This window comes from Hemisphaericaspora subhashii (assembly GCF_019202705.1).
Source record: "Hemisphaericaspora subhashii strain CBS 10753 chromosome Unknown scaffold52, whole genome shotgun sequence".
Classification (NCBI taxonomy): Eukaryota; Fungi; Ascomycota; class Pichiomycetes; order Serinales; family Debaryomycetaceae; genus Hemisphaericaspora; species Hemisphaericaspora subhashii.
This window is the reverse complement of record NW_026057362.1, coordinates 79110-94168: the sequence shown is the minus strand read 5'-3', so window position 1 is coordinate 94168 and position 15059 is coordinate 79110. Positions and strand designations below refer to the sequence as shown.

Sequence of the window (15059 nt, the reverse complement as noted above, 5' to 3'; positions counted from 1 at the left end):
TTGTAAACTTCCGCTTGTAAACTTCCGTTTGTAAACTTCTGTTGTAACTTCTATGTGTAACGAAAACTTTCCAACCCCCAAAAGCAACCCAACAAACATTTTTATAACCATACGTCAGGCAATGGAATATATGAGCCTATTTGTCTATGAAGAAGATAGGGAATTGCTTTCTGTGAGCAGAAAGATGTATTAACGTCCGGTACGATACTTCTATGTGAACTTTGCAACCGCAACCAGCAATGACACAAACTGAAAGAACCATCATAAATATGATTCAAACGAGTGAGCTATTGCATGCAAACCTAATCTAGATGACGTAAAGATATTAGCCTACCTTACTGCCAAACTTGAAACCGCTTTTGAAGATGGTTGTACATTAGTGACTGAAGGTAATTACTTTTGTAAACTTCTTTTTGTGAACTGAACAATCACAAATACATATTTCGACAAACGATATTCCAGCCAGATGTTACTAAAATTAATAGAGCAAGGCCAGATTGTGATTATTAGAGAAGGGAGATTACTTTCAACCGTTTTGGAAGCAAATTTGAAACGGTTCAAAGTTACCCGCCCAAGGAAAATCCTTTTTGTGAACTTCCTCTTGTGCACTCACCAACCACAAACACAAATTTCACCAAGCAGTATTTCAACCACATGTTAATGAAATTGATAAATCAAGGTCAGATTGTGATGATAAGAGAAGGGACATTACTTTCGACACTATATGAAGCAAATTAGAGGAGGTTGAAAATTAGCCGCCGAAGGAAATTCCTTTTTGTAAACTTCTTTTTGTAAGCTTTTCAACCACAAACAGATATTTCCACAAGCAGTATTTCAACTACATGTTATTCAAATTGATAGATCCAATTCACATTCTGATGATAAGAGAAGGGAGATTACTTTCCACACTATTTGAAGCAAATTGGAGGAGAGTTGAAGATTAGCCGCCCAAGGAAATCCTTTTTGTAAACTTTGCAACCACAAAGAGGAAAGAGGTCATAACACAAACAAAAGTTTCTCACTCTGAATCTAATCCAAAGGGCTGTTATGGTACATGGCGTGTATTCAGGGGTTCGGAATGTTGGTGTTCTACCTCTTGTGGGTAAGTGCGGCTTCGTCGTCACCTGATATTACGTAAGTTATATAGTTGTCTGAGGCAATACTTTAAGATAACTTAATATCTTTTCCCGTGAGGGAACTGACAAATGAGAGTCGTCCAGTTTTGTCGCTGACTAGAAAAAAGGTTGGAAAAGTAACTTAATTGGGAATAGCTTTTCCAGCTGAAGTACCGACTGAGATATATCAATTAGTACAAACATAGGATATTACCTTTATTCCCATTTTCAGTGTTTGCATCTAGTACCGCGGATTAACCTCTATACATAGTTTAATTCCATATTCCATTTATTGATTATTAACAACCATTACACTACGCAGGCTCCTATTCCATCACGGAATAACATGAACAGGAATCGGGCAGCATCTGTGGCCCTTTTTGAAGTTAGTTGCATTAGCCGCAAAATTATCAACTTGTGTTTGTAAAAATCTTAACCACAAAAGCGAAGAGCAACCCCATATTTCAATCAGCAATAAAATGATACACATCGGCCGTGGCATTCCTCGAATCACGTATAACATTGCCCGTCACCCGCTACCTTGTTTTAATCATACTTTTGCACAGTTGCAAAAGTGGAAGGATCATCGGTAAATGGGAATGATACAGTTAGTAAAGCAACAGTATTAGTCTCCTGTATAGTTGTACGTTGGTTGCTACATAGATAGTATCCGGTGGCCAAAATGGATAGCACTATCTGAAGTTCTATATAGAGAGTGATTCATAAACTTCCCTTTCCTGTTTTGTGAACTATAAAACCACAAAAGCAAAGTTCAAACTAACAGCTTTCAATCATCATACGAAGAACGCTGGCAGCCAAATTCTCTACATCTTGTAGAGCATTAGTCATAGCTTAGGTTGAAATATCAAAGGGTTTTGCTGTTTATTTAAGCATAAGTTGAACCTCTTAGGAACATATTTTCAGTTCTATTGCAAGATATATGTATGATGAGATACATAATTCTGGATAAACCAATAAATATAGTCATGGAATCAGCTGTAGATTAGATCTTACAACCACAAATACTTAGAACCATAGACACAATACCAAATGGAGAAAGAGTACTTGGAATACAGCCCATAGTACATTTACATTCTTAAAATGAAAATACTTAACAAAATATGAAATTCAAAAGTTCCCATTGTGGAGACTTCATAAATTTTGGAAATACTAGAATTCTTTTGTGGTTGGTAGCTTTGATAGAAACCCCTCTTTTCAAATACGCCTTAGTTTTATTTTGTGTATGAACTTTTTTGTGGTTGTGTAACTGTAATAGTACATTATGTGGTATACAAATTTGGTTGCAAATTCTTTGTGGTTGCAAAAAATTCTCAAGTATAAATAGACCTGGAAATCCCCTAGAATTGAATTTTTTTGTTTTCTTCTTTTCTCTTTTTCTTTTTCTTTTCTTCTTTCATTAATTATCTCTTTCCACATTATCACATCTTTCTTTCAATCATTTCATTACTCATTCATCTACTACTTATGTCGTCTATAATATTGTTTTGTCTACTAACTTTTGCCTCATATTCATCTATTCATAGGTTGTTCATTCTTTTATCCATTCATTAATTTGTTCCTGTCACAGATAGTTTCTTCTTATTCCATTCATTTTTTAGTTCATTCAGTCAATCAGTCAATCATTGTATCCCACATTCTATACTTCATTTGTCTTCCTTCATCCATTCATCCATCCTTCTTCACTTATTTCTCATATTATTCCATCTAACCAGCCATCTGCCACCAACTGAGTTCAAAATATAACGTTTCAACTGCATTGTTCTTGATGCTTTTCTCAAAATATTGGATGGTATGGTACAACCTTTTCAACCCTTGCAGCTTCTCTTTGTTGGACTAAGTAGCTCGAAATATCATGGCATTGAAGGATGGAGACAATCAAGGAAGGGACAATGACTTCCTGACTGAATGAGCTAACGATGGACCACAGAAGGAGCTAATCTGTGAAGGAATAGATGAATGGGTAAAAGACATGGATATGATGCAGTATGGGGCATGTAGTGTAGGCAGGGGAGCAGGGGCCCAGGGCAGGCAGGGGCCCAGGGCAGGCAGGGACCCAGGGCAGGCAGGGGCCCAGGGCAGGCAGGGGCCCAGGGCAGGGGGCCCAGGGGGATCCGGGCAGGGCATGTGGTGTACGTCGTGGAAACTATGATGCCCAAGCCGGTTAATTCACCAAGCTTCATATTCGTAAACTTCCATGTGTCAACTTCCATTTGTCAACTACCATTTGTAAACTTCCGTTAGTAACCTTCTCTTTGTGAACTCCTGTTTGTAAACTTCAATTTGTAAACTTCTATCTGTAAACTGTACACTTCTTTTTGTAAACTGTGAAACTTCTTTTTGTAAACTTGCCACCACAAAGAAAAATTCCAACAGCCTGTATTCCGGACCAGATGTTAATCAAATTGATAGATCAAGCTCAGGTTGTAATTATAAGAGAAGAGAGATTAGTTTCCACCCTATTTGAAGCAAATTGGAAGAGGGTTGAAAATTAGCCGCCGAAAAAAATCCTGTTTGTAAACTTCTTTTTGTAAACTTTACAACCACAAATAGATATTTCAACAAGCTGTATTTCAACCACATGATAATTAAATCGATACATCGACGTCAGAATGTGATGACAAGAGAAGGGAGATTACATTCCACCCTATTTGAAGCAAATTGGAGGAGGGTCCAAAATTAGCCGCCCACAGAAATTTCTTTTTGTAAACTTGTGTTTGTAAACATCATAACCACAAAAACATAGTTCAAACCCAGATTTCAATTGCCAATAGAATTAAAAGCACTAGCGGTGGGATCCCCTGAATCACTTAGAACATTGCCAGTAGCTTGTGTTGCAATATTAAAGGGTTCAAGTTTAGCTGACACCCTTATAGAACCACCTATGAGGAAATTTTCACAAATGTGACAAATCCTTAGTTTCTTTTCACAAAATTGATATATATTATTAGATAAATGATAAGATAGACCAATGGATATAGTCTCCCTTAACTAGACCTAGTGGGAGGGTCGAATTGAAGTCAAATTAGATTGTGATCACATGATATAATTCACATGACTTTCACGTGCATTTGGTTTTGTGCTACTTCTGTCACGTGTTTCATATCACATGATTTGCACGTGAAATGCCGTGACCGCCCAATTCGTTAAGGCTTTTTGATGCACCTTGCGATGATATGGCACAGTTAGTTAGAATGTGGACCACAAATTCTGTCTTTTTTTTTGGGAATTTAAAGGTCTAATGTTCGAGCTCCAGACTAGACCAAAGGAAATTTTTCATGAAAACCTCCATCAAGACCATTGGTTTTGATGATATGTATTATTACAATAGGAATGATGAAAGATGGGACAAGTATTCTATAAGATGGGGCAATTCTGGTAGCCGAAAACATCCTGAATGACCATATGCAATTGGTAGCTCCATTTTGAATAATTTTTACGCGTCAGTCACGTGCCTGATTTTCTAAATTTTCTTCTTTTGATGAAAAATGTAAACAAATAAAATAAAATCAATCAAATTAAATGATTTTAAATTTAAATCTTTTCCTTTGAGTATCTATTCAAGCCTACTTAAATAATGCCAGTGAATAGTTATCTACTAGGCTCTCCAGGTCAGAGACCTCAACAAGAATTTTCTCCAATAGGAAAATCACATGCCGGACAATTTCATGTATTAACACTGTACCCATCAAGTAGGGATAGTACAACCAATCGAAGTCAACAACGAAGTATATTTAAACTTTTCAAAAAACCCGAGAATTTCAGCTATGATAATGATGAGAGTTTGTTTGATGATACTCTTCATAGTGAACAATATGATGACGATATTGATATGCGCTCTCCCATAAAGCCTTTAGAATCGCAAAGGCAGACATCCGGTCAACATCATAAACTAGATGATGTTGGTGGTATTTCACAAGGAAATGAAGAAAGAATACGGCAATTACATGCGGAGAATTATCTGTTGAAATTGAAATTTATGGAATTAAGAGAATATGTAGAAGGATTACCCAGGTCTCAACAAGAGTTAATGTTGGAGAATGTTGATTTGAAAGGTGAAATGACGACTATTAAAGAGAAACTTGACCAGATCATGAAAGAGAATATAATCTTGAAAGAAAGACGTGGTACGTCTCCAGCGAGAGTTTCTACTCCACCGCCTGCTAATAATACAGCTGAAATTCAAGGGTTGAGACTGGAAATTGATAATTTACACCATAACTTAGATATCAAATCACATGAATTACGAGGAATGAATTCCAAATTGGAAGAATATCAACAGATGATAAACGAGCGTGATCAGCAGTTAGCAAAGCTTAAATCAGATCGGAATCAAATTAAAGATTTACCAGCCCAATATGAACATGTTATCAAGGAATTAGAAGAAGATATTGCCCATCTCAAAACCCAAACCAACATCGATAAACAGCAAGTTTCTGAATTGGTTGGTCAGCTAAGAAACTCGGAGCAAATGGTTGATCAGCTACGCTCAGAGCTTGATAAGAATAAATCTGGACAATCTCATCTTGTTGACGAGAGAAATCATTTGTTGGCAACTGAAAAGGAATATAATTCTAAAATCACTGATTTGCAACGACAATTACGAGATAAATTAGATCTTGAACAAATCTTAAAATCCAAGAATAATGAATTAGAAAATAAATTATCCCAACGAAATCAAGAAATCAAGCAATTGGATGAGAAGATTATTTCAAAAACCAAGACAATTGCGGATCTTGAAGGGGAGATTGAAGAAGTGAAGTTTTCAACGAGAATGAATTCTAATCAACAAACACAAGAATTGAAACTTGAATTAGAAAGGAAAAATAACGAAATCACTAGTCTCAAATCTAAGATCAATGAATTGAAGGATAAGAATGGAGATGAGATTAAACTTCATAAATCAAAAATCCGTGATCTTTCTCATCAACTTGAATTAAAAGGTGAAGAAATAATTAATCTTCAACGAAAACTAAAATCAGTGGAAAATACATATGATTCGGAAGTTTTAGATAAATTCAAATTTTATGAAATTGAATATGAAAAAATCGAACAAGAATTACATTCCAAGAAAGAAGAACTTATCGAATACAAAAATAAACTAAATCAAATCAAACATGAACGTGATCAAGCTATAGACAAACATGAAGTATTACAAAGGGAGAAAAATAATAATATTCACCGGTTGGAAAGCTTACAAGGAGGAACTGAGAAACTTGAACATACAATCTCGAATCTCAAGAGATCGAACGCTGAACTTGAACGAGAGAATCATATTTTGGAAGGACAGATTTATAGTTTGAAATCTGATGTGAAAGATCTTAAGGAGAGACATCAACGGGAACAAGAAAGCTCAAACAAGATTTTAGATAGTAAGATTAGATCACTTCAGGCTGAGAATGAGGATTTACAAGATGAAATTGTAAATTTGAAGAGTGTTCAACAACAACTCGATAATGAGATCCGTAGGGTTAGAAGACTTTCCGAATCTGGAGAAAGCAAAGATGAGGAATTGAATGAATTACATAATGATAATATTGAACTAGCTAAACAGGTTGAAACACTTAAACGATTAAACCAAAGTGCGAATTGGGATATTTCAGATCTCATGGCTGAGATTAGTGTTCATAAAGCTGAGATTGATAGGTTACTTTCCATAAAGAGTAGAGGTGAAGTGCATGTTGGTGAATATGAGTTGAAGTTGGAGATTTCCAAATTAAGAGAAGAGCTTGGTCAGAGTGAACGATATATTGAAAAATTAGAAAACGATCTTCAATTGAAAGCAAGACAATATAAAGAAAACAAATTATATTCTGATGATTTGGAACTTGAACTTAAGAAAGCAAAATCATTAATTGGTAGTTATGAGGATAATATCACGATGTTGAAAAATGAAATTCAAGACTTGGAGACTTTGAATAAGTCTTCTAGTAAAGAATCACTAGGTGAAGCTATTAAGGAAATAAAAGCTAAGCATGCGGAACAGAAGGCGGAAGAATTATCACAGAAATTAGATTTGAGTCAGAAAGAAATAGAAACCCTCAACGAGACAATTAAGAGTATTGAACGGGATATTCGGACTCTAACTGAGGAGAATTCCAGTTTAAGAACCCAAAACCAATCTGTACAGTTTGAAAAGAATCTGCTTGAGAACAATGCAAAGAAATTAGAACAAGATTTAGAAGTCATGACAAAAAGTTATAAAAAGATGGCATTGAAGGCTCGTGATCTTCGTCAAGTCTCCGGTAAAAGAGGAAAATTATATGATGATCTTAAATCAGAGGTTTTGAACAATGAAATGACGTATCTCAAAATGACACTCACAGATGTCGTTCAAACAAAGGACGATCTTGAAACTATTAATGCATTTATGACTGATTCTATAAACAAATCCAATAACCTATCACAAAATAACAATGCAAACTTAGCTAAACTCGGTATATATCCTGAATATGTTGGATCAATGAAGTTCCATAGGCTGCGGGGAAATCAGTTGACATTTAAATCCTTAGCGACATTTGTATTGGCAGCTGTTCGGATAAAGAGGCGAGGTGAAAGGGCAAGGAAACGGATTAATAAGTTATTGGACCTCAGAGATGACGTCAATCGTGGTAAATCAGAACTAGGTATGTAGACTCTTTTATGTGTAATAATCAATGACAATTTCTAATTTTTTAACTTAATTATCTCACAATTCTAGAAATTGGAGTTTGGAAATTCTTATCAGATAATTGACGAACTCTTCCTGATCTTGGAGTTTCTAATGGTTGTTGTTGTTGTTGTTGCTGTGGGTGAGACTGATCTCCTAAGGTGGGATTATTAATTGAACTACTTCTCATATTAAGAAAAGTATTATTTGAAGATCCCATTAAATCAGATGTAGAATTACCAGTGATATCTCCATGATGGAAACCCATTATACTATCACTTAAATTACCAGGTGATGATTCATTGATATGAACAGCAGGTAATAAATTATAACCATTTGATAGGAAATCAGCCAATGATAAATCACTGGCAATATCTTCAGCATAAGCAATTGGAGGTACCATCGTCTTATCTTTAATCCTGGATGTAGTCAGTGGTGATGGTTCTATGAATGTTTCTTGAAGACGTAAATCAGACCAAATCTTTTCCTTTAAGTGTCGATTCTTTAATACTTTTGATCCAAAGATTGGAGTTGGTTGATACATGACATCATCATCTTCTTCTTCATCTAAAAACAACTGAGGATATTGATTTGATGTTGCCTCTATTAAAGTTTGAGTTTCAATATCATCAAATGGAATTGGTTCTTCTCTCCATCTTTCCATATACAATACTTTATTAGCATTGTCTAAATGAACATATGAAAACACACCATCCCTCATCACTTAAAACTTTCCCCCTAAAATTACTTTGAGAAAGGATAGGTAATCACTTTAGGTCAATAGTTCTGTTGATAATTGTTTTTTTCAAGTCTGTCGGATTTATTGTCGCGACAGATGTCCACTATCAAACCTCCCTATATATCTAATTACTGCCCTAGGGTAATGTAAATCAGGCAAGAGAGAGCACCAGTGTAAATGACATATGTCGATGTAATGTTGATAATAATATACAGACGTCTTTAATAAAACTAAAATTACATACATAAGCTCTTGTTTATACAATTAATTTACTATCTAATAAACTTGTTTTAACCAACAGTTGATATTGCTGTTGATGACACTTCACTAAATGATTCAAATAAAGTTGGTTTTCTCTTTAATACTTTCTTATCATAATTAGATGACTTAACCAACTTGAAAGAACCAGTACCAATACTCATAGTTTGTCCCAAGATAATACATTCAGAAACACCTTCAATCTTATCATTCTTCATAAAGAATGCAGCATCAAATAAATGATCAGTTGTCTTTTCAAATGATGCCAATTGTAATACTGAATCTCTCATCTTACTTAATCCAAATCTTGTAATACCCAATACTTCACCTTTATAAGTCATAACATCACCCAATAATTGAATATGACGAGGATCAACACTCATACCATGATTACTCATAGTATAATCAATTTCTTTAATAATTGAACTTCTAGCAGCTTCAATACCCAAGATTTCAAAGACTTCTAAGACATGATTGGTAGTAGTTTTTGTACCTACAACACCTTCAGTACTCATAACTTCTTTTAATCCATATCCTTCAACCAATAATTCCTTTTTACCATCATCTCTAATATTAATAACTGCTCTGAAAATGTTTGATAAACCTTTAATACAAATACCAGGTAATGCACGTTTTAATTGTTGCATTCTAAAGAATAATGCATTCTTATTATCTGTTTGGGCTTTCAGAGTTTCAGCTTTAGTTTCTCTTATATTAACCAAAACATTAATTCTGTCTTTCCCACTAACTGAAACATCACCAGGTAAAATCTTTAATTTTGGTGCATTTTGAATTGCTTGAACAATATTATCGATTGTTAATTCCAATTGCAATTTATCAATTGTTTCCAAATCGATTTTAATAGATAAATATGCAAGGTTATCCTTATATACATCTTCAATAAAGAATGCAACGTCTTCTAAAAGTGTCTTTTCAATTCTTCCCTTGGCTACACGAGCAGCAATTTCATCATCATCATTAACCAATACAGAATTAATAATTGGAGTCGAAATGGTTTTGGAAGCATTAATAATTTCTTTAATACGTGGAACCCCTAAAGTAACATTCATCGATGCAACCCCAGCAAAATGGAAAGTCTTTAATGTCATTTGTGTACCTGGTTCACCAATAGATTGGGCACCAATTGCACCAACTGCAGTACCTGGTTCTACTCTTGCTCTTGAATATTTATAAAGGCATTGCTCTAAAAACTTGTCAATAGTAGTTGAAGAAAGTTTTAATAATTGATTGACTGCGTTAAGTTTGATTTCATCGTCGGTATCCTCATCAGTGATAATAAAGTCTTCTGATGGCTTGATGAAGTATGCTTTCAATCCTCTAGATTCTCTAATTCTAGCTAAGCTTTCTGCTTTCTTAGATATAAAATCACGTATAGATTGATAGAAATCTCTTTCGGCATCTTTTTGATCAATATATGCAATATCATCTTGATTCTCTTCATTCAATGCATTCCCCAAATTATCATATCTAACTAACTTATTCTCCAATGGCATCAAAATAGAATCAACCAATTCTAATACTTGATAAGGTAATAATCCCGATTCATTTACATCATAAGTCAAATTAAACGCATGATCCCATTGTCTATTAAAATTAACTGGTCTTGCATCTCCTTCCATATCATATGGATCCAATCCATCTCCACCATATGTGAATTGAACAATCCCGTTGGAAGAATTACGAACAGTATTATCATATTGTGAAGAAAGATCTTCCAAAGATTTCATTAATCTTCTAGACATATAACCGGTTTCAGCAGTCTTGACGGCAGTATCAACCAACCCTTCTCTACCAGAAATAGCATGGAATAAAAATTCAGGTGGCGTTAATCCACTATAGAATGAATTTCTTACGAAACCTTTAGATTGTGGAGTTTTGGAATTCTTAGTGAAATGTGGTAATGATCTATCTTGGAAACCATCAGGAACACGATGACCAGAAATAATTTGTTGACCGACAACCGCCACCATTTGGGAAACATTTAATGTGGAACCTTTGGACCCACAAGTAGCCATAATTAATGGAGCATTAAGGGAATCAAGTTCTCGAATACAAACTTCACCAACTTCTTCTCTAACTTTAGATAACAACCCCCCAATCTTAGCTTCTAAAGTTTGTTCTTCATTACAACCAGGTTGTGTTTCTAATTTTCCTCGATTATATAAATCAATTAATTCATCACACTTTAAATATGCTTTTTCAACCATTAATTCTTTCTTTTGTTTTAATTCCCATGCAGGTGTAACATCATTAATCCCAATTGAGAAACCTCGATTACCTAAATATCTTGCACATAATTTCGCCATTCTATTCATTGCTTCTGCTGCTTCTTTAGGACCATAATCTCGAAGAATAGTATAAAAGACAGAATGTTTCTTACCGTCACCAAGAGTTGATTTATCCATTAATCCTGATAAGATTTGTGAACCTCTAATAACCACAAATCCATCATTTGGAGACATTTCACTAGGGAGCCCCTTTGGAGGTGGGATGAAGGTTTTATTTTTGGCGTCAACATTAATAATCACATTTGAGTTTCTGTTTGGTTTGATTAATAATGAAAACACTTGTTTACCAGTCCAAAGCATTACTGGTTTGAAAATTGCTGGTGGTGGGATATCGAATTGAATATTTGCATCTGACATCATACTTAATAATTGACCCAATGATGCACGATCAAAAAATGAATCCTTATGAGAAATCAAATATGAACCAGTGATAAAATCTTGGGTAGCGGCAATAATTGGTTCACCTGATTTTGGAGTTAATAAATTATTCTTAACCCCCATTAAATTAATGGCTTCAGCTCTTGCTTCTTCAGTTTGTGGAACATGCAAATTCATTTCATCCCCATCGAAATCGGCATTATATGGAGTACATACACATTCATTCAATCTGAAAGTTCTCCAAGGACGGATTTTCGCATAATGGGATAAGATCGATAATCTATGTAATGAAGGTTGTCTATTAAACAAGACAACATCTCCATCTTCAATATGACGTTCTAATACATCCCCAATTTGTAAATTTTTAGCTAGTTTAGCTCTATCACCAAATCGTAAATTTCTTTTAGCCAATTCATTTTGTTTCATTAAATAATTAGCACCAGGATGAATATCAGGACCATTCATAATAAGACGTTGTAATTTCTTTCTGTTATATCTTGTACATTTTTCAGGATAAGTTAATACTTTTGCGACTCGATCAGGAACTGCAACTTCATCAATTCTTAAATTCGGATCTGGGGAAATAACAGTTCTACCTGAAAAATCAACTCTCTTCCCCGAAAGATTCCCTCTAAATCTACCTTGTTTCCCCTTTAATCTTTGACAGAACCCTCTAATTGGTTTGGATGATTTAGATCCAGCACCACCTGAAGATGGTAATAATGCCGGATTGGCAGAATCGGAATTAATATACATGGCGACTGATAATTGAAGATAATCCCATTGTTCCATCATATTATTAATTGAAATCCCCTTTTCAATCCCGGCTTTGATTAAGGAAGAAGTCCAGACAATTTCAGTTAATTTAACGGTTAAATCATCTTCATTGGATTGTGCATCCATCATAACTGATGGTCTAATACATACTGGTGGTGCGGGTAAATATCTCCAAATATACATTTCTGGTCTACCACCTCTGGCGGAATCTATACCGAATAATTCACAATCTGATGCTTTGATTTGTTTGAATAAGTTTAAGGTTTTCAAAGGGTTAAGATCATCATGAACTCTTTTGATAAATTTTTCCAATTCTGGATTCCGGGTGAATACTTGATCAAATTCTTGATCCCAAAATTCCTTTTCGGGGGTTGGTTTCTTACCTATCCATCTAAAAGTATCATGAACAATCTTAAACGCAGCTGGACCAGCACCACTGGCTGCCTTTTTAACCACTCCATTCACATGATTACATTCAAGACATCTTCTTTGTTTCTTACATTGATCCAATACTTTTCTTAAAATCTTCATTCTTCTTAAATTGTCAATATTTGGTTTTCTTAAATCAGATAAATATTGTCTCTTTGTAGGTTCATCTAACAATATAGCTGAACAATTCTTACAAATACATTGTAAAACTTGAATAATTGATTTAAAATATCCAACATGATAAACAGGAAGGGCTAATCGAATATGTCCAAAATGACCATGACAAGAAGCCAAGTTTCCCAGACACGTTTTACATTCCAGTGAATTGGATGAAATACCCATTTTGGGATCTAATGCTCCAAATTGTTTTGGTGTTCGACCTTTTTCTAAATCATATAAATCTCGGGTTTGAACTTCTACTTCGGATTGGGCAATGATATCTTTGGCAGATAGGGCACTGAACTCTAGGCCCTTGATACATTTGGGAGCGATATCTACCACTACTTCCTTCATCTTTAGGGTAGTTTTATGTGTATGAGTTGAATCCCACTTTGAGTCATGGGAAAGGGAGTAATCAAGATGAGTTTTGAAAAAAATTTAGATTTACGATGCCAATTGGGAAATTCTAGTCACGTGATTTGTTTTTTGTTTTTTTTCAACTGCCACTTTTTTCATTTCAATTAGACAGAGAACTAATTGCCACTGGCGGTAAATTCTTCAAATAGATATAGATATAGATAACCATACAACTCATAATGTCAGCAGCAACAGAAGCAACCAACGCAACCATAGATACAACCACAGAAGAAGAAGAAAAGAAGGTGATAAAGACATTAGAAGAAGATGATGAATTTGAAGATTTCCCAGAAGATTCTCAATGGAATGAAACTAATAAAATAAATCAACAAGATACTTTATGGGAAGAAGATTGGGATGATGATGATAATCAAGATAAATTCTCCCAGAAGTTAAGAGAAGAATTAAAGAAGTCTCAGAAACAGGTTTAGAGTATTATTATGTATATTTGTATAAATGGTAGCTAGCTATAATCTATGCATAGAAATTAACTGATTTTGATTTTCTTGCTTGAACTTCACCAATTGCTTCAACGAAATCTTCATGTTTAATAATTGATTTCCCATTTCTTAAAGCAATCATACCTGCTTCTACTGTAACTGCTTTCAATTGAGCACTATTGAATTCATCAGTAGATCTTGCCAATTCTCTCCAATTTATAGAATTAGTATCACAATGAAGTTTTCTTGCATGAATCTTCAATACTGATTCTCTTGCTTCTTCAGAAGGTAATGGGAATTCAATCTTTCTATCCAATCTCCCTGATCTTAATAATGCTGGATCTAAAGTATCAACTCTATTAGTTGCAGCTAATACTTTAACTCTATCATCAGATCCAAACCCATCTAATTGATTTAATAATTCCAACATTGTTCTTTGAACTTCTCTATCACCACTCTTATCACTATCAAATCTCTTAGTACCAATAGCGTCTAATTCATCAATAAAAATAATTGTTGGAGCTTTCTCCTTAGCTAAAGCAAAAGCATCTCGTACTAATTTTGCCCCATCCCCAATGAACATTTGTACTAATTGAGGAGCAGCCAATTTTAAAAATGTAGCCCCTGATTGAGCAGCACAAGCTCTTGCTAATAATGTTTTCCCGGTACCTGGGGGACCATACATCAATGCCCCCTTTGGTGGTTTAATACCTAAAGTTTGGAATTTCTCAGCTTGTTTCATAGGTAAGACTACCGCTTCAATTAATTCTTCAATTTGTTTATCTAAACCACCAATATCTGAATAATCTTCTGTTGGTTTTTCATCCACTTCCATAGCTTTAACTCTAGAATCATATTCTGAAGGTAATGTATCTAAAATAAGATATGAATCTTTATTAACCCCAATTAAATCATTTGGTTTCAATGTTGTAGGATCAACTAAACCAATCATGGGTAAGAAGATAGTTTGTCTAGTTGATGTTTTTATAACTGCTGATTTCCCAGCTCTTGCAGCATCAATATCAATATTTGCTCCTTGTTCAATTGCTTCTTTATCAACATCTAAATCTAATAATTCAACTACATTTCCAACTAAATAAGGTAATTGTTTATTATTGTTGATTTTCTCTTGATTATCTTTTATTCTATCTAACATCATTGTCTTTTCATGAGTTAAACGTTGTGATTCTGATCTCATTACTTTAATATCATTATCTAATAATTTCGTTCTATTGATTATATCAGAAGTTGAAGATTCTAAGATCTCATTGTCTATCATATCTTCTTCAACGTTGTTCTTTTCTAAATCTTCCAATGTCAGCATCTTTGTTTGTTTAATTGGGGGTGTTACTTATATATGTTTGCTAGCAA

General features: G+C 34.4%; 5 protein-coding genes across 5 annotated transcripts; 2 read left to right on the top strand and 3 right to left on the bottom strand. All coding sequences in view use genetic code 12, as the record gives it.

Annotated features, from left to right (window-relative positions):
• Positions 1 to 4710: 4710 nt before the first annotated feature.
• On the top strand, positions 4711 to 7767 carry J8A68_004736 (uncharacterized protein; the record flags this gene model as incomplete). The annotated part of the gene is made up of 1 exon (XM_049408727.1): positions 4711 to 7767. One exon carries the CDS (start codon positions 4711 to 4713, stop codon positions 7765 to 7767), a length of 3057 nt encoding a protein of 1018 aa, XP_049262021.1.
• Positions 7768 to 7816: 49 nt separating this feature from the next.
• On the bottom strand, positions 7817 to 8503 carry CTA6 (Cta6p; the record flags this gene model as incomplete). The annotated part of the gene is made up of 1 exon (XM_049408726.1): positions 7817 to 8503. One exon carries the CDS (start codon positions 8501 to 8503, stop codon positions 7817 to 7819), a length of 687 nt encoding a protein of 228 aa, XP_049262020.1.
• Positions 8504 to 8811: 308 nt separating this feature from the next.
• J8A68_004734 (DNA-directed RNA polymerase III core subunit) lies at positions 8812 to 13185 on the bottom strand (the record flags this gene model as incomplete). Its single annotated transcript, XM_049408724.1, has 1 exon — positions 8812 to 13185. The coding sequence occupies one exon, from the start codon at positions 13183 to 13185 to the stop codon at positions 8812 to 8814; it is 4374 nt and encodes a 1457-aa protein (XP_049262019.1).
• A 242-nt stretch (positions 13186 to 13427) lies between these two features.
• Positions 13428 to 13679, top strand: J8A68_004733 (proteasome regulatory particle lid subunit; the record flags this gene model as incomplete). The annotated part of the gene is made up of 1 exon (XM_049408723.1): positions 13428 to 13679. One exon carries the CDS (start codon positions 13428 to 13430, stop codon positions 13677 to 13679), a length of 252 nt encoding a protein of 83 aa, XP_049262018.1.
• A 43-nt stretch (positions 13680 to 13722) lies between these two features.
• RPT5 (proteasome regulatory particle base subunit) lies at positions 13723 to 15012 on the bottom strand (the record flags this gene model as incomplete). Its single annotated transcript, XM_049408722.1, has 1 exon — positions 13723 to 15012. One exon carries the CDS (start codon positions 15010 to 15012, stop codon positions 13723 to 13725), a length of 1290 nt encoding a protein of 429 aa, XP_049262017.1.
• Between the last annotated feature and the right edge of the window lie 47 nt (positions 15013 to 15059).